This window comes from Eptesicus fuscus, chromosome 15, assembly GCF_027574615.1.
Source record: "Eptesicus fuscus isolate TK198812 chromosome 15, DD_ASM_mEF_20220401, whole genome shotgun sequence".
Taxonomy (NCBI): domain Eukaryota; kingdom Metazoa; phylum Chordata; class Mammalia; order Chiroptera; family Vespertilionidae; genus Eptesicus; species Eptesicus fuscus.
Window position 1 is genome coordinate 69,692,790 of NC_072487.1, and position 27,437 is coordinate 69,720,226.

General features: G+C 50.7%; 1 protein-coding gene across 1 annotated transcript in view; it reads right to left on the bottom strand.

The window, feature by feature from the left end:
* Positions 1-27,437, bottom strand: part of ZNF618 (zinc finger protein 618) — a 59,456-nt gene that overhangs the window by 3,707 nt on the left and 28,312 nt on the right. The window contains exons 6-14 of the mRNA XM_028130734.2: positions 24,618-24,707; positions 23,754-23,789; positions 23,584-23,661; positions 16,317-16,376; positions 15,692-15,781; positions 9,093-9,332; positions 5,070-5,153; positions 3,094-3,138; positions 2,044-2,121 (exon numbers count right to left, since the gene is read on the bottom strand). Coding sequence (XP_027986535.2) covers positions 2,044-2,121; positions 3,094-3,138; positions 5,070-5,153; positions 9,093-9,332; positions 15,692-15,781; positions 16,317-16,376; positions 23,584-23,661; positions 23,754-23,789; positions 24,618-24,707 — 801 coding nt within the window. The remainder of the gene's footprint in view (positions 1-2,043; positions 2,122-3,093; positions 3,139-5,069; positions 5,154-9,092; positions 9,333-15,691; positions 15,782-16,316; positions 16,377-23,583; positions 23,662-23,753; positions 23,790-24,617; positions 24,708-27,437) is intronic.

Here is a 27,437-nt window from a genome sequence, read left to right on the forward strand (position 1 = left end):
TGGTGACCTTCATTTCTGCAAATTACATCTCAATGAATCCGAGTTTAAAAGGACTGAAGAGAAACCCATTAAAAGAGTAACAGGGGTGAACTCTGAGATGGTGGCCTGTTCTTCATTTCCCAATTCCTCTGCATTTCCCCAATTTCTTTTAATGAATAGATCTTACATTTAAAAAGGGGGAGCGCAGATTTTAACATGGGAACCAGCAGCCTTCCTGCTGGACTTTCTCCACTGGAGCACAGGGATCTGAAAGCCCTGGGTCTGAACCCAGCTCTGCCAGGGCTGTGGGTGTGACCACGAGTTCGTCGTTTCTGGGCCTCAGTTTCCCCTCCTCCCTCCAAAACGCTGGGGCTGGACAAGCTGCAGGGTCATTCCCTCATTCTGACCGTCTGCAGGACTTGGAATCAAAATTACTCAGCCTAGCATTAGATAACACTGTCTGATATTGGTTGAATAAATAAATAAATAAAAGATCCCCTCCATATCTCAGATGCTGCTATTGCATGGGTGAGGTACTGTAAATGCTCTGTAAAAAGGCTTGATTTGTAGCTTGAGCTGGACTTAACATTTACTCTGTGTGGCTAACCCTATGTACACAGGTACACACACACACACACACACACACACACACACACACTCACGTCTGGTCTACAAAGAGCTGGGTGCAAAGCTGGAATAAAGGCTGTCTCCCAGGGAGGGACCAATGCAGGAAGGAGGAAGAGCATGGGGCTAACGTGGTGACTGCATAGCCTTGGACTTTTCAGTGTATCTATTAGTAAGTTACTAAGCCACTTCGTGCCTCCATTTCCTTATCTGTCAAGTGGAGCTAATATAGACAACTTAACTCAGAGGGATGTTCTGAGGTTAAGGGAGCTAATATGTGTGAAACTCTTAGAATAAGTCCTGGCACCAAGGAAGAGCTCAAATCATGTTAGCAGCTGTTTGGACCAGTGATTCTGTTCTCTGAGCCTCGGTTTCCTCATCTGTACAATGGGATAATGTCAGCTAGCTAACAGGCTTGCTCAGATCGAACGAAATAACCACCTGACACACACTAATCGGCTCACTACATGTTAGCCGTCTTTAGTATTATCACCGCCAAAACTGGCTCCTGACCTATTACAAAGCAAGACAGGGTTCCCGCCGGCACAGAAGGGAAGTTTATTAGCGGGAATTACCCTGTGCCGTTCGGCAGCCTCTTAATGAGATTGGTGTTACTCGAGGCTGATCCCCCTTATCAGCAGCGCTGTGAACTGCGCAGATCATGACGTTTAATTTCTCTCTATGGAGTCAATCCTTTAATCCCGACGCAGCCTGGCTGGGATTCAGCCTGGCTTTGCACTGGATTGCCTCCCGCATTCTCTGCCAGCACTGGACCAGAACAAAGCAGCCCAAAGCTCTTCTCGGAAAAAAGTGGAGGTGCTTGGAGGAGGTGGGGCCACCGGGAGGTGCAGCCTTCATTTGCATTTTAATGGCCTCTGCCCAACTGCCTGAGGGATGGCCTAGCGGGGCTCCAGACTCTTCCCTAATCAGCCTCAGCTTCCAGAGGCTGGCAGAGCAGGGGGAGGGTTGGGGCTTCAGAGGAGGGAGGGAGTGGGTTGTGGGAGTTTCAGGCAGTGGTCCCTGAGCAGCCTTCCAACTGCTGTCACTATTCCCCATTAAGGTCAAGTCTAAATGCCCCGAGCTGGCATTCAAGGCCTTCCCGGGGCCCATCTCTGGCCTCTGCTCACCCTGACCTCGAGCCACACTCAACGTCCACCTTCACATCGCTCCCTGGTCAGTTCCTATTTGGCCTTTAGGCTCAACACGGGAGCCACAACCTTCCAGAAGCCTTCTTCGGCCCCGTGCCCACTCTCTGTGCTCTCCCGAGCCCGCTGTCCCCCCAACTCCTCCCTGTGTTATAACTGATGGACCGGGGATCTTCAAGGCAGGTCCCATGTCCTGTGACCCTTTCCTGGGAAAGAGTGGCTGCCCTAGGTCGGGGTGGGGGAGGGGGTGGCAGGGAGGGTGCTGCGGCGCCCCGGTGGGCTGTGGGTCACTCACCCGCGTGGGACTGCATGTGCTCCAGCAGGTTGTTGTAGAACTGGAACTGGATCCCACAGGCGCCACACGTGTAGGGTTCTGCGGGGAGGAACGAAGCAGCGTTTTAGGGGCAGAAGGACCCTGGGCGCCTTCCTGCTGGGCTGTGGGCAGACTTGGAACTGGGAACCCCCAACACACACGGGGGCTCTGGGCCCAGCCTGATCTGCCCCTGGCACTAACGGGAGAGGGGGAGGCTGGGGGCAGGAAGGATCGATGGGGAGAGGAAGTCGTGCGGCCTCAGAGAGCCTCTGATGGGTCAGGCAGCCATTTACTGAGTGCTTACTGTGTGCCAGGCACTGTTCTGGGCACTGGGGATGGGCTGGAGGAGGGACCAGGAGCTCTCAGGCAGAGGCCGTGTCTTCCTGGTCCCACAGCCCATCTGCCTGCCTGCAGAAGCACACAGGCGTCACGGTTTGCTGAGCAAACGAATGAGTTAATGTATGAATGAACCCCCAAACAAGGCCATGGACACAGAGGAAAGGGAGAGGAAGAAGAAAAGGAACAGGGTGAGAAGTGGAGAAAGCCACAGGAAAGCAAGAAGTGGGATAAGACGCGCCAAGGGCAGAGAAGAGGTGGAGGGCGGGACCGAAGGGAGAATGACAGCACATTGGAACGGGACAAGTGGGCCTGTGTCTTTCCTCTCTGTTCCCAATACTCCAGTCAATGCCCAAGAGACGAGGGAGGAAGAAGGGGTACAAAGGAGAAAAGGAGAAAGAGCGGAGGAGGATGGCTGACACGGGGCAGGAATGGGGAGGTCTGTGTTCCCGTAGGGCTGGGGGGGGGGGTGTCTGAGGCTGCCACTGTCGGGGGGGTGGGGGTCTGCCTCATCCCCCATCCCAACTCCTCCACCCGCCTGGGCTGGGCACTCCTCCTGCTCTGCCAGCTGCCCTGCCTGCCTGGGAGGGCGGCCCAAGGTCAGATGCTCTGGGGAGGCCCCGCGAGCTGCGGCCACTCAGTTCGTTCCCTGCCCTGCCTCGCCCTCTCCAGCCCCCCCATGGGACCACCACTTACTCTGTAGGAGAGGGAAAGTATTGGAAATCAGGGGACTTGCCGTTTCTGCAAAAGAGAAACAGTTTAGCTACGTCTCCTCCGGGCCTGGTGCTCTCAGATGACTGTCATTATTTCCAGTGTTAACAAGTGGTGAGCCAGATGGGGCCCTCAGACGAGGGGAGCACAGAGCCAGGCTCAGATTCCAGGGGTGGGGCTGGGACACTGGGCAGGGCCGTAGCCGTCAGGGCCACCCCTCTAGGACACACTCAACTCTCCACAGGTGAGCCCCCAGAGCAAAATGAGCCATGTCCACACTCGGCTTCAGGCCAGGAGGCTGCTTCTTGGTCTTAGCCCCGAGCGGGAGGGCTGTGCTTGGGAGGTGCTCTGCCTGCTGGAGCCTCAGACACAGGAGGGGGCAGAGTGGTGCGGGTGGGGGACTAGGCTGGGGTCCTGGCTCCACCACTTACAAGCTGGGGACCTGGGGCAACCACCCCCTTCTCCTGAGCCTCCATTTTCTCACTCCAAAACGAAAGATAGCTCTCCTCCTGGGGCTGGGGCACACATGAAGACAGGAAAGACACACACAGCTCTGAACACATGCCAGGCACATAGTAAGCGCTCAGTAAACGGTGTCTGCCCTTCACACAGCCAGTTCCCAGTTCTGAGTACCGGCTCTGGTGGAAGGAGAGGCAGGGGGTGCAGCCTGGCTGGCTCCGAGCAGAGACTCCCGGGAGGTCAGGGCTCCGGTCCTGATGCTTAGTCCTGTGTGGCCTTGGGCAAAACTCCACCACTTTTAAGCCCACCTCTTGGAGATGCTGCCGGATTACGTTTTTTCAAAAGGGTTGAAGCAGCTTGGAAAAGCTGACACGTTCTCTCAGTTAAGGGATCCTGTCAGCATCCTCAGGGCCACCCCAGCGCACCTCACTCCCTTGCTCAGGGCACTCGGGGAATAACTTGGTTTACTCAAAGAGATTACATGAGTGGGTACGTAATCTCTGCAGGACACCTGCTGAGTGCTCACCACGCAGGGACGTCTGTGCTATTCCCACTTTACAGCGGAGGAGAACTGAGAGTCCCGGCCCAGCCGCCAGCTCACAGGGGGCGGAGCTGAGGTTCGAACCTTGGCTGGACACAGAGCTGGAGCTCAGACTCCTACGCAGAAGCCTCCACATTCAAATCTGTGTTCCCAACTGTTCCATAGAGCCCCTGATGGACGGCCAGGCTGTGTCCAGCATCTGTCTATACACAAGCAGTGCCCGGGATACGCTGGGCACAAGTGGAAACCGAGTATGGTGAATGGAACTTGAACTGTGCGAGAGAGGGGGTGCCTTGCTTTAAGATAACCAGAGTCAGAACTCTTTCTCCTTCCTGGCCTGGCTGTCGCTGTGCAGACCGCCTGGCTATGCCTTTCTCGGACAGAGGCCGCTGGTGACACCCTGTCCCCCCGCCGCCCTCCGCCCCACGGCCCCGCCAGGCTGACCCGGGTCTATCTGGGGAGAGGGGCCTTGGGCAGCTCTGTTCTAAGGCCCTCTCTGTTCTGCCAGGGTCTTGGCGGAGGCAGCCACCAGGGGGCGCCAAAACACTACCAGGAACCTCAGGCAAACCTTGGGCTGGCAGGGGCTGGAAGGGAACCGTTGGATGGGTTCCTGGTCCAAAGTGGAGCCTCTGCTGGAAAGAAAATGGCTACGATGTTTTCCCTAAAAACGTAGAAATGGCTCTTTTAGGCCCAACTCTCTGGGGCCATGCGAGTAGATGCTGCAGGCTATGGGGAGGGAGGAGTTCCTCTCTCCGTGGGGAAGAGACAGGAAGGGCCACAGTCCCCCGAGATGCCCCCGAGGCCCAGAAGGAGGCCCCTGGGTTTCTGCCCAGCCCTGGCCTCCTAGTTCTCAGCCCCCTCCCAACACCACCAGCATGCATCACGGAGACCCCAGCCCACAGCGGGGAGCAGACGGAGCCGGCAACCTCAGCACAGGGCACCTGCCACAGGGCACACTCACCGCTGGAGTTTTGGGAACTGCTGTTCGTCTCTTCAAAGTGGTTTTGTGCTTTGCTCTCTACCCTCCGACTGAAAGCGCTTTCTGCTGGTGAGGACAGGAGAGAGCGAGAGAAAACGCCGGTGACTGATCAGCACTAGGTGCAAAGGGGGGCATGCCAGAGGCGGCTCAGAGGCTGGGGTACCTGGGCTGAGGAGGGCCCAGGGCTTTATGTTGGGGGGATCAGCACAATGAGGAGCTCCAGGATCCCAAACCAGAACCCCCAGCTCCTCAAGCTCACCTGAGTTACCTGATACCTTGTCAGGGCCCCAGGAGACCCTCCGGACAGTGCCCAGAGGGGGTGGGGGTCCAGGCCTAGGGGCATGTGTGGGTGACCTGTCCAGGAGCACGCAGATGAAATCCAGCCGAGGGAGCAGATGGCAAATGGGCCTGGGTCTCCCATCTTGGCCCCTGAGGAGCCACATGTGTGACACTGAGTAATGTGGATCTGCCCCCCACTAGTCCCTATGCCAGATTCCCCCGTTTCAGGCCCCACAACGGAGCAGGGAGGAGGGCAGGCTGTCTCCGGAAGGCAGTTCTGGCAGAGCGGGCGGGCCAGGCAGCGCCACGTGCCCAGTGGTCCCTGCGTGGCCAGGAGGCGCCTTGGAGAGAAGGTGTGCCAGGCAGAGCGGGGGCAGCCCACACCCCAGGAGGCCAAAGACCTGGTGAGGTCAGGTCAGAGTTCACTCGGGGGAAGGACCAGCTCCTGATGATGTCTTGGGCGTCTCCGCTTACGGGCGGCACTTTTCGTAGTGGCTCCCCTTCTCCCAGGCACTGCCTGTGACCCCAGAGGCAGAGATAGCATCCAAGGGGGAAATACCAATTCAGAGCCCTCCTCTCCCCGACCTGCAGAAGGTACTGAAACGGGACATCCAGGCTGGGAGGGGACTCGGCTTTTCCAAGCAGCTCTGGGCACAATGGGTGCTGGATGCTCCAGGAGACAAAGATTTCCGGGAACCAGTCACTGGGTGGAACAGCCGAGCCAGCCCCTTTCTTAAGGAGAAGCAACTTGCACCAGGGTGTGAAAGGCTCCGAGAAGGTCACCAAGAAGAGGCCCATCTGGCTTCATTTAATCCAGCCTTTCCAAATGGATTTGGCCACTGAAGCCTATTTTTTTCTTAAAAAAAAATATATTTTTTTTTATTGATTTCAGAGAGGCAGGGAGAGAGAGATAGAAACATCAATGATGAGAGAGATCATTGATCAGTTGCCTCCTGCATGCCCCCCACTGGGGATCGAGACAGCAACCCGGGCATGTGTCCTTGATCGGAATCGAACCCAGGACCCTTCAGTCCACAGGCCGACGCTCTATCCGCTGAGCCAAACCAGCGAGGGCGCCTATTTTTTTAATGATCAGATAGATTCCTTACTATTCCTCAAAAAAATGGTGGTTTCAGGAACTCACTTTGGGAAATGCCACTGTCACCCAGTCCACCCCGGGCCAGAGGGGCTCTTGCTCAGGCTGTGGGGGCCGGGGTTCCGGACGATCACCGGGCGACGGGGAAGGAAGCCAGAGGCGGCTCCTGCAGGTCCTGCTCAATGCCCCGCTCCCTGACCCCAACAACGTCTCCTTTCCGCAGAGGCCGTCCACCACATCACAAGGACAACCTCTCTTCAAAACGCATCTATAGGATGCCTGCGCTGAGAGCCACCTATCCGCCCCCTTCAAGAAGTCATCTCTAAATGGGCAAAGAAAGGCCCTCAATTCTTTGCCGAGGGGGAAGGGGGGGCTCTCATTTACTGAGCACCTACCATGTGCCAGGCACTGATTTAGATGCCTTACACCCAGGGTCTCTCTTCATTCTCCCAATAGCTCTATGAGGTCCACACCGTCACTTCCATTTTACAGGTGAAAACACACACACACACACACACACACACACACACACACAGGAAAGTGAGGCTGTCAAGTTCCCGGGCCGAACACGCTGCTAATCCTCTAAGACGGCAGAATGAGACTTCATTCTCGCACAGGCAGACGCTTCCTTTCTTACAAGCGATTCCTTTCTGCATCCTAATCCTCGTGCGGGCCGGGGGCTGGCGACCCCTCTGCGGAGGATTTTCACGCAGCCTCACCAATTCATCGGCAGAGCTTAGGACAACTGAGGTCATAGTTCGTTTCCCAGTACTCGGTTCATAACGCAAATCCGGGTCAGCTCTCCCTGCCACGGGCACCTCTGGCCACAAGCCGGTGGGCTGTACGGTGGGTGAGGTCCCAGGCACAGGCCCGCACCTCCGCCCGGGAAGCGCTGCCTGTCCCAACACGGTGAAGGCGGCGGCCACTCCCCGCTCTGCCGTGCAGGTTCCTGCCAGCAACCTGGTGTCCTCCGCTCTGCCCACCTGCTCGGCCCCCACCCCCCCCCCCGTCTCCCAGGTCACAGAGAGGCAGCTAGAAGCAAGTCCCATCGCTGCCACAGACCAAACAGCCCCTTCCAGGCAGCTCCCTGCAGGAACTACAGACGCAGAGACTCCCAGCCATAGGTCAAGAATAAAAAGCAAACATTTGAAACTCGTGACCCCATGATTCAGTGGAGCCAACATCTACCACCAATGAGCCCACGCGGACCAGCCTACTGCTAGAAAAACACAACGGCTGTCGGCTTTTCTCAACACAGTACCTTAAAATCCACGAGGTGCAAGATTGATTAAGTACTCACTCTCCTTTGGGACATCCAAACATAATCAGCCTATCTTCAAACACTTCCTACGAACACATCCTTGCCCCACAGTAGCCCACAAACCAGAGAATAATGGCAAACACAACTAGTCAACCGCCAGTCCAGCCTACTGGGTCACTGAACTCCGTCTGATCGCTTGTGTATTTAATGGATGGCTGGGGGCCTCTTCAAAGCAACTGAAAGGTCCATGATCCCCGAAGGACCACATCATCACTCTACCCTACATCACTCTACCCTACATCACTCTACCCTACATCACTCTACCCTACATCACTCTACCCTACATCATTCTACCCTACATCACTTACCCTACATCACTCTACTCTACATCATTCTACCCTACATCACTCTACCCCATGCCCACAGGCAGGCAGCCCAAGGCTCGTTCCAGCTGGGCATGAATCAGGGTTCCTGGTAACTGGCGCTCAGCACACAATGCATCTTCTCAGTTTTCCTGGGAGAAATACTGCTGTTCACCCTTCTGGGGTCTGAGCCCCTCTCTGCATGGACTGAGAAAACACTGGCGCTGGCATCCATTGGCTTCCTGCTGGGCCATGGCCCCCGGAGCAATTTCACGAGTAGAGGGAGGCCAAGAGAACAGAGCTTCAGGCAGGTCAGCCACTCCGCTTCAAGAAATGAGTTCTTAGACTGGGTGTTCTGAAAGATGGGGGGATGCACACTCATGCCAAGGGGTCCAGGCAGGTGACATAAATGGATGACCTGGGCTGGATGTCAGACAGACAAACAGTGTGACCACAATGAGCAATGGCACCTGCCACATGGCGATTGTGTTGGGTGGGCAGGAGGGAGTGGTGGGGACTGTGGAAAACCGGAGAGCGCATGCTCTGTGAAAGGAGGCAGCTGTGGCTCAGCCCAAGCCAATTGTTGCACTGCAGGAAAGTGGGCCCGGACCTGCCGGAGCGGACTTGTCAATGTCAGCTGGAAATCAGGTTTCACATAAAACCTCCTCACGTTCAAACGTCGGCAATGAATTTAAAACAGTTTTTAAAAACACCTTTAGGTCATGTCTTGGGGGGAAATATTCTCTTGTTTAAAAAGAGGAAAGTTTGCAAACTATCTTGTACAACCCTCTGATTTTAGGATAAGAAAAGTTAGACTCAGAGAGGTGAGTTAGGAGGCTCACCAAGGTCTCAGGGCCAGTCAGAGGCAGAGCTAGGACCCGGATGCGTCCCACAGAACTAGGGGACCCCCACTCTTGCTCTTGCAAGGGAACAATGACCCGGGCACAGCTGTGGCAGGTGGGGGAGGGGGAATGGAGGAAGTGTGGGGTGACACAGGCTGTTGGTACCTGAGGTTGCCTTGTTTGCTGGAGATCCTGAATTTGGAGTGCGGAACGTCTGGGTTTGGGTGGCTGGAGGAGTGCGGTGTAAGAGGGTGGAGCATCGGACCACGGAGGCCGAAGCTTTTTTCCCCGACTGGTTCGTCTGGGTCTTCGCGGCCACGAAGCGTGGAGACGGGGAGACCTCTGGATGTGAACACTCAGAGCCCGTGTCTGGATCGTCCGGTGGCTCCCACCCGGGGGCGGTACCTGAGAGGGTCACGCTCTCAGTCCCCAAGAGCCCTCGGAGCTGGCCGAGTGAGTGGCCTCTCGAGCCACAGCCCCCACCCCAGCCCCCCATGCTCGAGGGTGGACACCCCTTCTCAGTCCACAGAAAGCAAAGACGCTCGCTCCTACCTGGAGCCTGAGAAAAATCTGGGAGTCTAGAACCTTCCCCAGCTTCTCCTCGAGGCAAGCCTATCTCACATGTTCCCCTCCACTGGCCCCAAGGGTGCAGGCAGACAGGGATGCAGAGGCTCAGAGAGGGACAGGCACCACTCCCGGGTCACAGAGCAGCTTGGGATCGAGCCACGATACATTTCCCAGGCTCCTAACTCATTTCATCCGATAGTTTAACACCATCTGTTGACCTTCTCACGTGAAATGCTGTCAACCTGGAATTCCTACCTGGGCTTTCGCAGAGAAAGGAAGAGTTTTAGACAGACTGGCTGATGGCTCTTCTAAGAAACATAGGAGATATTTACACATAAAAGATATTTAAAAATAAGAGAACACCGCGATCTCTCCTTCCTATGAAGTTGAAAATTTAACTGGAGCAAAATACTCAGAGAATATATGGATTTTAAAAAAGTAACCATGCAACTGAGAAGGAGAAGAGACCGGGGCACAGGGGTGGGGGGCGGGGGGACTCCCTGAAGGAGAGGGGAGTGGAAATGAATCTGCAGCAAATGGGCATCGTGGGATCAACGGCTGGAGGTGGAAATGAGCGGGAGCCGGGATCAACAGGGTCTAATCTGGGAAACCCTCCTTGTGGATGTTAGTCTGAGGAAGAGAACCGGAGACCTGACACCTCTGGCCACGATGGAGCCGCTGGTGTGGGACTAGCCCTCCTCCAGGTTCAATGGAAAGCTGGACTAAACACGTGACACAACAGTGTTCAGACCTTGAACAGAAGCAGGTGCCGGGCTCCTGTGAATCATGGAAGAAGACCGCCCATGAGCCCCGTGACCACTCCCGCTCTCTGCCTGGGGAGGCCTTCTGGACCATAACGCAGAGGAGACGCCCAAAGCAAGCACCCCAGTCACCCTGAACTGAGGAGACGGCGGTCAGAGATCAGGGCTTCCAAGATGGCTGGAGTTGGAAGGGCAGAATGACAAAGAAGGGAGAAAGAAAGAGCCCCTGAAATGCGCAGAGGGACCCCCTGCAAAGCCTGGCAGCCGACAGCGACTGAGGCTGCGAGTGAGTGAGGGGTCAGGGGTGTGCGAGGTTAGAGGATGTTTGAGCTCCCATTTGCCAGAGAGGAGACCTTGCTGAATACCTTGGGCATTCAGCTGAGACGCGGGATTACGCTAATTCTTATCCAGGAGCGATACATTCCAAGACCTCCAATGAATGCCCGAAACCACCGATAGTACTGAATCCTAGAGGTACTGTTTGTTTTTGCTAGGCATAAATATTTGTGACAAATTTTAATTTTTAAATTAGGCATACTAAGAGATTAACAACAAGGACTGGTAAGAAAACAGAACAGTTATAACAACCGACTGTAATAGAGGTTATGTACATGGCGTTGGGGCCTTTATTAAAATCAGGCTTATTTGGAACACAAGCCCTGTGTACTGTGACAACCGATCTGATAACTGAGACAGCTTCCAAGGGGAGGGTAGTTACACAGCCTGGAGAAGGCAGACAAAGGGATCTCTCCTGTTCCAAGAGGGACGGAGCAGGATGGCGTGAGATTTCATCCTGTTACTCAGAACAGTGTGCAACTTAAAATGTACAAATTGTTCATTTCTGGAACTTTCCATTTAACATTTTTACACCACAGTTGACTAAAACCATGGAAAGGGAAACCGCGGATAGGGAGAGGCTACTGTGCTCCAGACCCACCCCAACACAGCTTACAATCGAGCCTCGGAAGCATCAAGCTAATCTTTATTAACTGCCTACCAGATCAGAATTAGACATTTTTCAAAGGAAGATAGCAAAATCCAGACACACAACAACACTGCATCCACAACAGGCAGCACAGAATAAAAAAGGATGCCATCAGGTAGAGCAGGAAAAGGTGAATAATACTCAACAGGAAAAAAAAGAACAGTCAACAGAAACATACAAAAATGACAGCAACCACAGAATCTGCAGACAAGGACCTTAAAGCAGCTATTATAAATATGCTCCCAAGATTTAAAGGATAACATGAACATAATGAAGAAAGAAATGATGTCAAACAGAACCAAGCGGAAATTACAGAGATAAAAAAATATGATAGCTAAAATGGAAAATTCACTTAATGGGTATTTCCAATGGAAAAAATGTAAGACACTGTAGAAGAAAAGATCAGCAAACGTGAGAACAGGGCACTTAATACAATCCAAATAGAAACACAGAGGGAAAACAAGGCTGAAACATTGACCACAGCTTCAACTGATCTGTAAACATCATAAAAAAAAAGTAACATACATGTAAATAAAGTCTCAATAGGAGGCAAAAGAGAAATTCGGGAAGAAAAGAATTTATGAAAATACTGACTGAAAATTTTCCTTGATGAAAAATATAAACCCACTGATCCACAAAGCTCAATAAACCCCAAAGAAGATAAAGCCAAAGAATACTATACATCCATAATCAAATTATTAAAGCCAGTATTATAGAGAAATATTTAAAATAATCCACAGGAAAAAAGATGCATTAAGTATAGAATAACAACCAGAATGACCTTTGACTTCTCATAAGACACAACATAAGAAGATAAAATAATGACATTTTTTAAAGTGCTAAAAAAATTTCTCAACCCAGAATTTCATATCCAGAGATGTCCTTCAAAGGGTGAAATAAAAACATCTTCAGTTAAGAAAATCTTTCACCAACAGACCTACAATGTAAGAAATGTTCAAGGAAGTTCTTCAGGGAATAAAGGAAAAGGAAAATAGAAGAAATTCAGATTTATATAAAGAAAAAGTACAGAAAATGGTAAATATGTAATAAATATAAAAGGCATTTTCTCTCATTTCTTAATTACTTTAACAAAGGGTTGACTGTTTAAAGCAAAAAGTAATTGTTGGGTTTGTAACTTATTTAGACTATGTATGATATATATGTTAACACTTATATGATGTAAGAATAGCACAAAGGACAGGAGGGTAGTAAATGGAAGTATACTGTGATAAGGTTCTCATATAACGTATAATGTGTTATGACATAAAGTCATAGTAGATTATAATACGTTAACGATATATATTCTAAACCACAAAGTAACCACTAATGGAAAAGTAGTATAGGTGGAAAGCTAACAGAGGAAATTTTTAAAATTCTTGATTAATATTAAAGAAGGCAAGACAAAAAAAAATGAATAATAAGAAGAAATGAAACAAATAGAAATACAAGATAAAAAACTTACATCTAACCATATCAAAATAATGTATTAAATATAAATGGGTTAAACACTTCATTTAAAAGGCAGGGATTGTCAGGCTGGATAAAGCAGTGAGAACCAAATACTAGTATATGTATGCACTTAAAGTATAAATACACACATAAGTAAAAAGCAAAGGATGAAAAGGGATATACCATGCAAACACTAATCCTAAGAAAGCTGGAGTGGCTATATTAATATCAGATAAAGTAGATTTCAGACAATGGGTATTACCAGATATAAAGAAGGGCATTGAACAATTTTAAAAGGGTCAATTCATCATGACATAAGGATCCCAAGTGTGTGCACCTAAGAACAAGTTTCAAAATGTGTGCATCAAAACCTGACAGAACTAAAGGGAGAAACAGCATATCTAGAATGAAAGTTGTAGATTTTAACTCTCCTCTCTCAGTATTTGGTAGAACAAGCATATGTTTTTTAAAAGCCTGGAAAGGTGTAGAGATTTAAACAATATTATCAATCACTGTAACCTAACTGACACGCCATGCAGGAAATACTCTTTCCAACTCATTCAGTAAGGCCAGTATTACTCTGATACCCAAATTAGACAAGAACATTACGTGAAAAGAAAAGTACACTGCTGGCTGGAATGTAAAATGGCATAATCGCTTTGAAAAATAATTTGGCTGTTTCTTAAAAGTTAAACCTACACCTACTATATGATCCAGCCATTCCACTCCCAGATATTTACCCAAGAGAAATGAGGGCATTTGTCCATACAAAGACGTGTACAGAAATGTTCACAGCAGCTTTATTTATATTAGCTCTAAACTGGAACAACCCATGTGTCCATCCATAAGTGAATAAAAAAAATTGTGGTATCTATACAGTAGGTCCTCAAATAATGTAATTTTGTTCAATGCCATTTCATTATAACATTGATGATATGCTATAGGAACTTAACTCTTTTGTCAATTAGACCATGGTAAAACTGGTTTTGTCATACATCACTTCACTTAAAATTACAGAACCTACTGACGACTTAAAGTGAGAACTTACTGTATCTAGACAACAGAAAACGACTACCCATCAATGAAAAGAAATGAAGTACGGATACATGCAAACACGAAGAATCTTCAAACAATTATGGTCAGTGAAAGAAGCCAGACAGCCCTATACAGACAATAAAAGAGTAAGATTCCATATATGCAATATTCTGGAAAATGCAGAGTAATCTACAGTGATAGGAAGCAGATCAGTGCTTGCCTGTGAATGGGGAAGTGGTGATCAAGGAATTCTAAAAGGGCACAAGGAAACTTTTGGGAGTGACAGATATGTTCATCATCGCTTTCCAAGGTTCAAAGCCAAGCTCCACCCCTTGTTAACCCCAGGACGGTATTCAACTTATTCCGGAAATTTGGGAGAACAGAAGCAGCAGTGAAGGTGCTCTCCAAAGGCTGAAACCGTGGTTGCAGGCTGGCCTTGCAACTAACGTCTAAGTGCATTCTGGGTAGCATCCTCTCCAGGAACCAGGCAGCAGGACAGATGTCCACACACGGCTGCCAGTCCGGCCCATGGAAAGAGGGATCCTCAGAGGGCCCAGGCCATGGAGTTCAAGCCCAGCCACAGGGCTGATGACTCAGCACCAGCACCACTAGTCAAATGGATGGGTCGTGCCCACCAAGCGGAAACTGTATCCGCCCCCTCCAACCAGGACCAGAACATGTGGTGGGAAATGGATGGCCGATACATCCCTAGCCTCACTGGCAGGACGGGTTCCTCTAGTTGGGCCACCTGGTCTACCTGCCTGACGGTTTGGAGATGCCTACAATTCAGACCTCTGGGCTGGAAAGACCTCAAGAGCTTCCACAGAAGGGAAACCTGAGCCCAAGAAGCTAAGTAACAGGCACAGGTCAGAGGCTGAGTAGAACAAGAATCCTCACCCAGTTATGGATCTCAGGATGGGAGCTCTCGCCCATGGGAGACCCTCCACCTCTGCTGCTCTGCCCAGCAGGGAGGACTTCCGGAGGAAGCTGCCTTCACTGTCCTCTAAGTTCTGGACACCTTCCTGCCCACCTGAATGCCTTTGGGGGGCCACGTGCCTGTGCTGCTATTTTCGGGTCTTTAAAAGGGTCATGGGCCTCCCAGGCCTTAGGCAGCTTAAACCCCTGCTGACCTTGCCTAACCTCTCCCTGTCTCTGGACCTATGACTCCCCGTCTAGAGATTGTGGAGTGGGATCCGCACAGCTCTGTCCTAAGAAACAAAATCGGGGGACCCTCCGCTCCTAAACATCCTGCCCTGGAAAGCTGGTTAAGCCCCGCCTCCATCTGGATTTTGGTTGAGGACTGAAGGCCTCCAGCTCATATACTGGGGATGGGAGGGTGATGCAGCCCGCTCCAACATCCAGAAGTGGCACTGGGGAATCGGCTGCATCAGGAGAATGGAAGGCTGCTATGTCCCTGTGGGAACAGCCCTGAGAACCATTTCCCTTCTGGACGGAAAGATTGGAGGCCAGACACAGGAGGGGCCTGCCCCAGGTCACATGCAAGCCTACGAATGCCCGGGGATCAACACCCAGGGCTCTGAGTGCTGGCTTCGCATTCCAGCTTCGCACCAAGGACAAACAGGAGCTGTCCTGTCCAGGTGGCCATCTCTTGCCCGGGTTAGGCTCTGCATGGGTTCAGACTGCGGCTGCACCACGTGGTGCTGGCTTTGGGGCTGAGGATTCAGGAACATGATTTGGAGGTGCTTAGAGGAGATGGGGACAGAGCCACTGAAGGACTTGGATGAATGGTGCCCACCCTCCGAATCCCCTGTTGGAAGACGCGGGCTTTCCTGGCTTAACGGAGGGGCTTTCCCAGCTATTCAAGTAAGGTGGCCCCAGGTCACACCTGGACACCTAGAGACTGGCCCAGATCAAGTTCACCTTTAGTTTCACCCTCCCCTAGTAACACCCCAGAGCCTGGCACTACAGCTTGGCCCACCCCTCCCCCAACAACAGAAGGTACTCACTGATGGGGGCGTGTAAGGCCACGTGCTCCTGGTAGGGCGTGTAGTACTTGTACTGCTTTCCGCAGAATTCACAGGTGTAATTGCCGGTTTCTGTCCAAGAAGGGAGATAAAAGTGTGGGAACAGGCGCCTGGTTCCCATCCAGAAGCAGCAGCGCGCTCCCTCCCCCCAAACTCCCCCTCATTCGGGGACAACAGACTAGAATTGGGAGCCTGCTTGAGTCAACTACTATCTACGTTCAAATCCCAGCTCTGCCATTTGGAGCTGTGTGACCTTGGGCAAATCTCTTAACCTCTCTGTGCCTCAGTTTTCCTATCTGTAAAACGGGGGTAATAATAGGACCACCTTATAGGATTGCTGTGAGGATTAAATTTCTATGTCAAGTGCTTAGAACAGTACCTGGCACACACTGTTCTCCCTCATCGCTCCACCCTCAGGCCCCGGTGCTCTGGAAATGTGTGCTGACCCAAGCTGACCTCCAGTGCCAATCTCTCTACCAGCCCCTTTTGCAATGGCCACACTGGGGTCCCCTCATCTCCAGGACCTTTCCCTGCCCCCAAGCACCCCATGCCCCCCAGCAGAAGAGGTCACTTCTTCCTCTCAGGTCCCACCAGACTTTATTTTTACCTCTCTTTTGGGTCTGCCTAACTTCTTTCTTCTTAAAAATTTCTGATGTAATATTGTTCACTGGGGGAAAATTATAAAATATTGATAAATACAAAATTTTTTTTAAAAAAAATAAGAGTAATTTCAATCATCTGTAATCCCCAAAACAAAGAGTAGCAGCTACCCCTCGGGTAGAACGTGCACCTTGCACCTTGCCCAGGACCCCGCCCCTCACTCCCCTTACACCGACATCATCTGTCTGGCTGCTGCGGGCCTTGAATGGGTGGCCCCGATCTATATCCTCTTTGTAACCTGGTGCATTCGATCGACAATACTTTGTGGACATCTTGCTTAATCAATAAACTTCGATCTCTCCTGCACTTATTGGCTGCATGGTTCCCACTGGACTTTAGAATTTGCTGCGCTGGTCTCCTACATCAGGGGACATTCAGAATGTCTCCCAAAATTTTCCTATATATATATATATAAGTAATGCTATGATCCACATCCTTGTAGAAATTTTTGCACATGTGCTCATTATTTTTGCACATCATTGCAAAATAAAAGATTAGTGTGCATAATCTCTGCACATTATTTCCACGGGATAAATGAAGGGTATGCATTTTTTAAGGCTTTTGATAACCAAAGCACCAACTACCTATCAAAAGGTTGGGCCAATTGGTATCTCAATCAGAAAGATGGGAAGATGACTGTTTACACACATGGTAGCAAGCATTAGATACTATTATCTTCTTAAGCTGTGACTGACAGGGGAAACCATAATGCACTGCTGATTTTCTTTCCCACCTCTTTGAGTCACAAGGAAATTTACTGTTTTTCATGTTTAATTGCAATTTTTCTTTCATGACTTTTCTGTGTTTACCGCCAATGTTTCTATAGGGATACTTACCTTTTTTAAAACGCTAAGACTCCGTAGATTAGAATACCAACATTTTATTCTTTATATTAGTTACAAGTATTTTTGCTCAAATTGGCTTCTTACTCTGTTTGTGGGATTTCTGTCTCAATATAGAAACTTTAAAATTTGCTTGTAGTTAAATGATTTTTTGTAACTGAGTCATGAACACTGGAAAAGATCTATTTGCTATTTGCAGGATTCAAAGTTGTTAGGTCACCTGTATCCCTATGTAATCTTATTTGTCTACCTGCTCTGCCAAAGACTCACTGTAAGAAATCCTCCCATTTCATGGTATTTCTACATTTATTTTGTGTAGCCTATCTAATAAAAGGGTAATATGCAAATTAACTATCACTCTGTCACAAAGATGGAGGCGCCCATAGCCACAAGATGGCAGTGCACAGTCCTCTCAGCCCCGCCGGAGTCCCCCAGTCCTGGGGGGACGGCTGCTGAGAGTGGGCAGCATGAGCGGCCTGGCAGAATGCTTGCTTCGTTGCCACGGCGATGAGGTAAGCATTCTACCCCGGCCGTGGAGGGCCTCTGGGCAGCACGCACGCACGCATGAAGCGTCCCACCCCAGCCGTGGAGAGCCTCTGGGCAGTGGGCGCGGAGCGGGTAGGCCCTGCAGAGAGCAGAGAACCACAGGGAGTGGGCCTAAGCCATCAGGGCTCCCAGATTGGAGAGGGCTCCCAGATTGGAGAGGGTGCAGGTCAGGCTGAGGGACCCACCCCCCGTGCACAAATTTCGTGCACTGAGCCTCTCGTTTAGAATAATGTTGTTTGATGCCCAAAGGCTCAGGGATCCAAACCTTCACTGCGAACGGTGCCCTCTGTTACGACTGCCCTGTTTTGTAGCGCAGTCCTTCTCAAAGTGAGGTCCCTGGGCCAGCAGCAGCAGCAGCACCACCTGAGAATCTGTTGCAAATTCTCAGGACTTAACCAAGATGGACTGAAAGAAGAATTCTAGGGATGGGAATCCAGCAACCCGTGTTTTAATAGACCCCTTAGAAAACTCTAATGCTCGGGAACGTTTAAGAACCACATTTTATTAGTTTGCCTGGCATTAATGTTATTAATTCTTGGTAATTACTTCATCAGGTTCTCCTTTCTACATGCTTGCATGTGCCTAGAGACATCTCCCTGAATTTCCCTGTGCTTTCATTCACTAAACAGATACTGTGCCAAATGCCGGCAACAAAAATGTTGAGCAAAAAGTCATGGTTCCCGCCTTCAAGGAGCTTACAGTCTGGAAAAGGAGACAGAAAAATCAAATGATCATGCAAATTTGTAACTGCAACCATGGCAGTGGGTGCTCTTAAAGGAGACATTCACAGTGCTATGGAAATTCTACTCAGGAAACCAATGTAGTTAAGGAAGCAGCAAAGAGTTTCCTGAGAAAGAGAAAAGCTAATGAATTAACTAGGCATGTCTCTAATAAGGCATTCATAATTGGATTATTTTAAATCAACCTGAGAACCTTTGTCTTTTAATAAAGGAGATCATGCCATTTGCTTTGATGGCTATATCTGACTTGGTTTCACTTGTTTTATGATTATCTTTTTTTTCCTTTGCTCCACCCTTCTGGTTTGTTCAACTTCATCCAACAAAATTTCAGTTGTTTGATGCATGGACTCTTTTCTTTGCATTTCCATTATCCTCCAATATTCAATTATTTCCCAACATTCTCCATTGTTTTAGACAGTGTATAAGATATATTTCTCTAAATGTTATAATCAAGCAGGAAATGATATTTTCATGTCTACTGCCATTGAGAAGGGAGTTTAACTCAGTGCTCCTCAAACTTGAACATGTATAAGAATCATCTAGAGAGATTGTTACAACACAGATCGCCGGGCCCCACCCAGAGGTTCGGATTCCACAGGCCTGGCGTGGGACTTACGAATTTCTGTTTGTAGGAGATGCTGCTGCTCGGGGGGACCATACTAGGAGTAGGACTGGTTTAACTGACCTTTACTGTATCCCTCACTATTCCTGCCTTCTTGTGTTTTTAAACTAATTTTTAATATTTTAGGATAATCCTTGTCTTTTGCATTAATTTTTACAATCAGAATTGCAACTAAATATACATATATATATATATGTGTGTATGTATGTGTGTGTATGTGTGTGTGTGTAATATATATATTTATATTTTAATTCATTTCAAAGAGGAAGGGAGAGGGAGAGAGATAGAGAAACATCAGTGATGAGAGAGAATCATTGATTGGTTGCCTCCTGCACACCCCACACTGGGGATAGAGCCCGCAACCCGGGCATGTGCCCTGACTGGGAATTGAACCATAACCTCCTGGTTCATAGGTTGACATTCAACCACTGAGCCATGTAGCCAAGCGCAACATTTTAAGCTTACTTCTAGTTTATCTGGCTTTATTGGTAGTATTCAATACTGCGAATTATTTCCTCATATTGAAGCCCTTAAGTGTGTTCTACTCCTTAGAGAATAACTTCAAGTAACTTCTTGAAGATGGGGACATAGAAGTTATAGTATGTTTTTGAGATCTGGCTTTTTCCTTTACACATAAATCACAATTTGTCTAGATATAAAATTCTTAGATTATAACTTTTTCCCTTCAAAACGATTTCATTATTTTTGGCATTTAGTATTGCAGAAAAGACTGAGACATGTCCATTTTGGATCCATTTGTATATAACTTGCTTTTTAAAAAAATATTTAGATGGCCGTATAATTTTTCTTTTTATATGTATAATTTTGACAATTCACTAAGATATATTTAGTTAGGGATCTCTTTATACTGACTCTACCTGACATAAGACAAGCCCTTAAACCTACATACACAGGCCTTCCTTCAGCTGAGCAAATTTTTCTTCTATTATATCTTTACAGTATTGTAAAGATATAATAGAAGAAACCTGGCAGCAGTGCATGCTGGGAAGTATACCCACTGGTACAATATCATCAATGATCTGGAACTGGTTCCCCATTCTCCATACTTATCATGTTTCCCTCTTATTATCTCATCTGTTCAAATCTGTCCTTCACATCATTAATTCCATTTCCATAGACTGACTCTGCTCTTTACTACCTGCAATGGAAGTCTTAGTTCTGTTCTTATATTTTCAGCTTCTCTGCAATCCTTCCTCACCTCACTTCTCTCTCTGCCCTTTCATCTTATCCTGCTGCTTTTTCACCATACAACTCCGGGCTCCTTTTTCACAGGGTTCATGCTATGAACTGCATTGTGTCTTCCACAAATCCAGATGCTCACACCCTACCTCCCAATGTGATGGTATTTGGCCAAAAGTCACCTCAACAGAACCCTACCATACTGGCACTCTGATCTCGGTCTACCAGCCGGTAGAACTGTGAGAAAATAAATTTCTGTGGTTTAAGCTACGCATTGTTCACGCAGCCCAAGTAGCCCAAGACAGGGCATATTTTTCTTATAATCAACTGTGGCTGCCAGACGAATTTTTCATCTAGATTTTGCAGTAGATCATTTTCGGAGGTATGCTCTTCCCCATGAGTCTCCTAAATGATCTTTTTCTTGTGATGTGGAATTTCACAGCTCCCCATGGTTTTATTTATTTGTTTGTTTGTTTATTTTCCAAGTTAGTCTCCCTTATCCACATATAAAAATCAAATAACCTAAAGTCAAATCCAGACTTACTCTGTTTCCGCTGGCACTAATGAACTGCTCTGAATCTTCTCATTATCGTGGTAGACCATGACCATGGTAAAAATTCTCAGATCTGGAGCTGGAGAGCAAGCTGACACACAGGACCCCCGAGACCAGCTCCCTCACCTAGCAGGACGCCTCTGCTCTGCCATGGCTTTGGCTTCCTCCTCAAGGACCTAACTCTCTAATTTGCTCAGCTCATGTGGATGGGGAAGGTATACTTCCCAGCATGCACTGCTGCCAGGTTTCTTCCTCTCCCCCGACCTACAACCGCTACTTGTGGCAACTAGCCCCTTCACAGCGTGCCATGCTGCTCCTGGCTCCTCTTAATCTACGCCTCATCCGTTTTAGGGTTCTGTGGCATTGGCCTGCTTGTAAGAAGTGTCAGGAGCCCAAGCAGCAGCAGTCTTAATTCACAAGGCAGCTCCTGAGTGGTAACCAGGGACAGCATCACACTATTCTAGCAACCTTCCATAGTGCCAAGCTGGGAGCAGCGGGGCAGGGGGTGTGGGGGCGGGGAGAGGGATAGACACGACAAACCCAGTTCAATTTTCTCAATGCAATTCGGTACTCCCTCTGCATCATCTGTGATCATTCCTCCCAGGTCCTAGCATGGGTTGCTGTAAGGCTTAGTCACCGATGCATAGAACAAGTTTCATCTTGTTCTGCACCTTCTGGGTAATAGGGACCACTTATTTAATGCTTCCACGTAAGTGTCAAGGACTAATCCCTTTATAAGTATAATCTGAGCTAATCTCCATGACAATCCTGAGAGGGGAGTTTCATTGTCCTCACTGCATTTCAGAATTAAGGAAATGGTGGATTAGCGAGATTACAGTATTTGCAGGATGTCCCAGGGTGATTAGGTGTAGAGCTGGGATTCATACTTGGGATGGCTCTTAAGCTCTCACTCTCAACTACCCCTTGGCAGCACTGCTCACGTGTGACACCCTGAATATGAGCCAGGTGCTGGCTGGACACCTGACCCATGCATCCTGCAGAACAGATCGCCGTTCTTGTCCCAATTTACAGAGGAGTCAAAGGAGACTCAGAGCGGGTACGCAGCTAGTAAACTGGTGATGCCAGCATTCAAACCGGGGCCTGCTGGATTCCAAAGCCAATTTTCATAATTATAATGCTAGACAGACATGGAAGGGTAGTGCTATGCTGCGACTCCCTGTCCTGTATCTGTCCTGGAACAGGTCTGCATCACATCTGGATCTCCCACAATCTACCTTCTGGCAGTGTTTGTGTTGAGATTTTCATCATTTTATCTTCAAGATTATTTTAATGTCACTGTTTACTGAATGTTTACTATGCATATGACAAGCACAGTGCTAACCACGTTACAGATATTATCACATCTGCAGTTTCCTGAGAGTTGAAGAGCAAAAATCAAGCAGGCAATTATCCCCTATGAGGAAGGAGGAAGAAAAGGCATCCAGGGGCCCAGCAATGCCTCCAGAGGGCCTGGGACCAAGCGGCTTCACCGTGGTAGTTCCCTCGATTCCCTTCCCTCAGATTTCCACACCCTTTCATTCTATGTCTGTGTGTGTATTTTCGCAGGCTGCCTTTGTCCTTAGCGCGATGAGGCAGCGTCCAGGAAGGTCTTCCGTGCCGGTAGTAAGACAGGCACAGGAAGTAAATGTACATTTTTGAAGGGCTGGACCCAGTCTCACTTGTGAGACCCTCCCACCACCACCAGTCCATTCTCCACGCAGCCAAAATGGTCTTCCTAAAATGCAGGTTGAATTAAGTCCCTTCCCCATTTAGTACACTTTCCCGGCTCAGCTCACTCCCCTCAGGATTAGGTCTTTAGGTCTAAATAACTGTGTCCGGTATGCGAGCCTCTCCAAGACCTGAATTCACAACCTGAATTCACAATCAACTGGCCTTTCAATTCCCAGAAAAGTGCTGCTCTCCTGCCTTCGAGGGGGATGCAGGGGCTCATCCCCACCCTGGTCCCCACTCAGAAGCCTCACGGATCCCCAAGGCTGGTCAGGCACCCCTGGCACCCCCAGCCGCCCGTGCTTCTAGGTATGCTGTAACCATTCCTTACCGACCTGCGGGCTCCCTCCCGTATTCCCCACAGGGAGGGCCCCATCTGTCTTGCTCACGGCTGCGTCCCCACAACACTCAATACAGCTGTGCCGAAAACCGGCAGCTCACGTGTGCGTGGCTCCTGTCCGCGGGGGTTTCTAGGACAAGGACAGATTGTCTGCAAATGGCTCCCCTGGACAGCTCCACTGGCTGATAAACCCCTTCAGGTGACAATAACAAGTTGTTTTCCGAGCACCTATTATGTACCAGGCACTGTGCTAATTAACAGGTGATTGATGGCCAGGATCTCATTTAATCCCCCAACAAACCTGTGGGGAAATGTCACCCTCATGCCACAGGTGAGGAGCCGAGGCTCAGGACGGCTAACAGACTGCCAGGGCACCAACCAGGTGCTGCCTTCCCTGCTCTGACCTTGACCCTGTGCTGTCCTGCTTCTCAAAAGCCAAATCTCAACACTGACTGGCCCATTTGACAGGTGGGCAAAGTGAGGTGCAAGGAGGCCAGTGGCTCGCTAGCCAGGCGTTACTGCCGGATGAGCAATGCCACCTTCTCCCAGCAGCGGAACCCACCATGCCACCCTCAGCCAGCCCCAGCCTGTCTCCCCACCCAGCCCCCGCCCCTGCCCCCGCCCCAAGGAGCGGCCCGCATACTTGGCCCGATTTTCTGGAATGGTTCCGGGGGTTCCTCCTTCACCTCTTCAGCGGCCACGACGCCTTGGTCGAAGGGGTCTGCGGGAGAACACACGGCCCTTAGTGCCCTGGTCACCAGGCCGCGGGAGCCTAGCAGGGACCAGGGAGGTGGCCAGCCACCAGGTACTTACCTGCCCGATTCTCGGGGGCCCCTTCCACACTAAACACTGCGCCGGGGCAGGAGGCAGCAGCCGCAGGAGGAAAAAAGCAAACAGGAGCCCCGTTAGTCCCCACCCACAGCTGCCTCTGCCCGCCCCGTCCAGGTGCACTTGCCCTTTTGGCCTGGGGGCGCGGCCCTGGCCAGTGTGCAGGCCCAGCGGCCACAGGAGGGTGCATCCCAACCAGGACATCCCAGCTGTGTCTCCACGCCTCTCCCTCCCACGGCAGGGCCTAGCACCCATTTGAGGGCCCGGGCAGGAGAAAACGAGAGAGAGACCGGGAGGAGAGGAAAAAGGAGGCGGGAAGAAGGATGAGCCAGTCGGTGGGAAGCCGGGCTGTCGCAGCTGGAGATGGGCTGGGGGTGTGCGGCTCCAGAGGGAGCCCCCAAGATCCTCCCAGACCCAAGACCCTATTTCTAGGATTCTTCCGTTTCCAAAAACAAGTTACCTAAATTTATTGATCTAATTCCTAACTCTCTAATCTAAGACACTCAAATACCATCATTCATTTTTAAAAACTGGTTTAATTTCACCAGAGCATGAGAATACTCAATATGAAATCGTATAATAAATTGATATAAAACTGTGGGTATCCGACAGCTTTTGATCTACAAAGCTGGCAATTTCATGTGGGTTCCCCTACTCAGAAGTATATAGGGAGTGTGATGGGGACCTTTTCTCCCCAGGATCCTCAGGGGTTGGGCACGTCCCTCATGGTCTGGCTGCTGCATGACCTTCCTCTGGGTAGGCGGAGGGAGGGGAGGGGCCAGAGACGGGGCCCTGAGTCGGGGGTCTCTCTATGGGACTCACTCCCCAGGAGGGAGGGGCCTGGCTCACCGTCCACCGCGTGCAGGTCTCGGTGCTCCTGGAAGCAGCTGTAGTACTTGTACTTCTTGCCGCAGATGTCGCACGTGTACCTGAAATTGTCTGTGAGGGATGGAAAGACAACACGTGGTCACCAGGGCTTCAGTCACGGGGGGTGGAGTTTTGGGGGCCAGCTCATCCGCCTCAGGAACCAAAGAAAGGACAAGCTCAGACTGGCCCCAACTGGTGACTCCACAGAGAACCAGTGCTGGGGTGTCAGGGGTCCCCTACACAGGGAGACCGGGAAGCCCCGAGGTGACTTTCAGACCAACCCCCAATCCCACCTCCTGTGAGCTGAGCTCCTAAGGGCCGGGTCACAACTGGCTCCACCTCCCTCCGTATCCACTAGTCCTTGCATCTGAGGGTTACTACGTCCTCACAGGGAAACGGAGGCTCAGAGGGACCCGCCCCAAGCCCCACAGCTAAGCGGGCCCGTGGAAGGCAGCTTCAGAGATGGCTCCCAATGACCCTGGCCTCCTGGTGTTCCTGTCCTGTGTGTTTCCTTCCCCTGGAGCCTGGGCAGGACCCAGCGGCTTGCTTCTAATGAAGAGAACGCGGTGAAGTGACGGAACCACCCTGAGAGCAGCCAGAGGACACGACCCACACATGTCCGGCGCACACCATCTCGCTCTCGTTAGCAGACGTGCTGTGAGCTGCCCCGCAGAGACCAGGGGCGGCCTCGGGTGAGCAGCCGGTGGGCTACTGAGGCCCTCAGTCCAAGAGCCTGGGAAGGACCCGTCCTGCTAACAGCCACAGAGTGAGTGTGCAAGGGAACTGGATGTGGAGTTAACCTTTTATTTTCTTCGTTGAGAGATGGGTAAGTGGGTAGAGGCCTCTCTGTGTGACTGTACCATTTTTCTAACCAACAAATGAAAGGTGCCCGGACTAAAGGCGTGGAACCCCGTCTCTACGCCCACCTCCACCCCCAACAAGCGGTATGACTTCTCTCTGGGACTCAGGAGCCTCATCTGCAGGACGGGAAGGCTGGGCTTGCTATTCTGCCCGACTCCATGGCCGGGCTCCCGTGACGAGGCTGGCGTGTGAGGAAGCCAGACTTTCTGAGCAGACACGGCTGGCCTGGGTCAGGGTAGGGGTGCAGCACTGGAAATAAAATAAAGCACACTGGCCATGGGGAGGAAAGGAAAAGTGAGGGAAGGCCTAAAAACAGCTCCGGCTACAGAGTCCTTAACAACTTGCGGGCCCGGCAACAGTGGAAGCCAGACGGAACACAACATATCATTGAGGGGCTGCTGGCGAGGCCAGGGGCCCGGAATAGCCGAGGGAGGACAGATAACCGGGGGAGTTCTTTAAATGGGTGGCTGACCACAGGCAGACCATGGGAGCCGGAGGGGAAGGGAGCTATTGTGGGAGAAGGAGCCGGGGGGCCAGGCTGGGGCGAGGTGGGGCTGGGGAGGAGGGCCAGGCCTTCACCTCCTCCCAGCCCTGGGCCCTCTGGCAGGTGCTGGCCAACCTGAGCCTCTGATTCTTCTCCAATAAAAGTAAGAGTAGCCTCAGGCCTGCCTGCCTATGACGGGTAAGAATCAAAGAGAATCAAAGAGAGCTCGATGGGGAAGTGCCTCAGGGGGCGTGTTCTTAGGACCCAGCGCTTTAGCCCCAGGCACCTGTTTTGGATTTTTCTTGGGGGGGTGTTTATATTTTAAGAAGCTTTTGATGGTGGTCTAACAAATACATAGAAAGAACGGGAGATCCTATCTGAGCTGCACGCAGGGATGAGCAGTAGTGACAGGGGCGTCTGGTGGCCTGCAAAGTCTAAAATGTTTACTACATGGTCCCCTACAAAAAGTGGGGTACAAATCCTAAGTGCGCAGCTTGTTCAGTTTCCATAAACCCAAAACACCTGTGTGACCAGCGCCCAGCTCAAATGTCACCCCAGAAGCCCGTCCTAAAGGTGGCCAGGACGCTGATTCTTCCAGCATGAACTCGCGCCCCCAGTTTTTTGCACTTCCTGTACGCAGACCTAAGGAGGGACTCTTGTCCCGGCTTCCTTTGCGAATACTGTCCGCGGGTAAGGCACGCTGCTGTGTGTAAGTCTGTATCTCCGCTTCGCAATGCTGTGCGGCAGTCCTTCTCGGGAACACCGTGACTCCTTTATCCCTTCGACCTACTGGGCGCTCACTCGGGAGGTCTCCAGTTTGGAGCTGCGAAGAGCACCCCAGTTCCCATCTCAGGGTGGACATGCGCACACATTTCTGCTGCGGATACACCTGGGGTGAAGCCGCTGGGCTCCGAGGCTCAGGGCTGCTGGGTAGGGACGGTTGCATCCCAGCCCACAGCCTTCTGGCTGCTGTCACCAGGCCCGTGGGTTTAGAGGTGGAGGGCGGGCAAGCAGAGCCTGTGAGCAGCAAAGCAGAACACTGTCCCCAGAGGTCAAGGCCCTGCACAGCCCGGGCTTGGGACACCGCACCCCAGTGACTGGTGCCCACGGGTGCTCATGAGGTAACTCTCTGAAGCAGGGGCTCCCAAACATCGGCCATGGAGCCCCAGGCCCATGAGTGGGAGCCACAGAACAGAGGCAACTGCACCCGCTGGGCCCCCCTGGAAGTGCCTGGGCGCCCCTGCCAGCGAAGGGCCCTGGGAAGTCTACAGCAAGAACGTGTTCCTCTTCGCAAGGCTCAAGGTTTCCCCGGGCTGTGTGGCCAGAGAGCCCTTTCCTGACAGAACCCCGATTATGTCTGGGAACACACTCTGGTGAAAGGCTGTTCGGAGGTACATCCAACATCCTAAGGACCCACTGGCCCCAAAGCCTGGACCATGAAAAATGTGTTTCCCAGA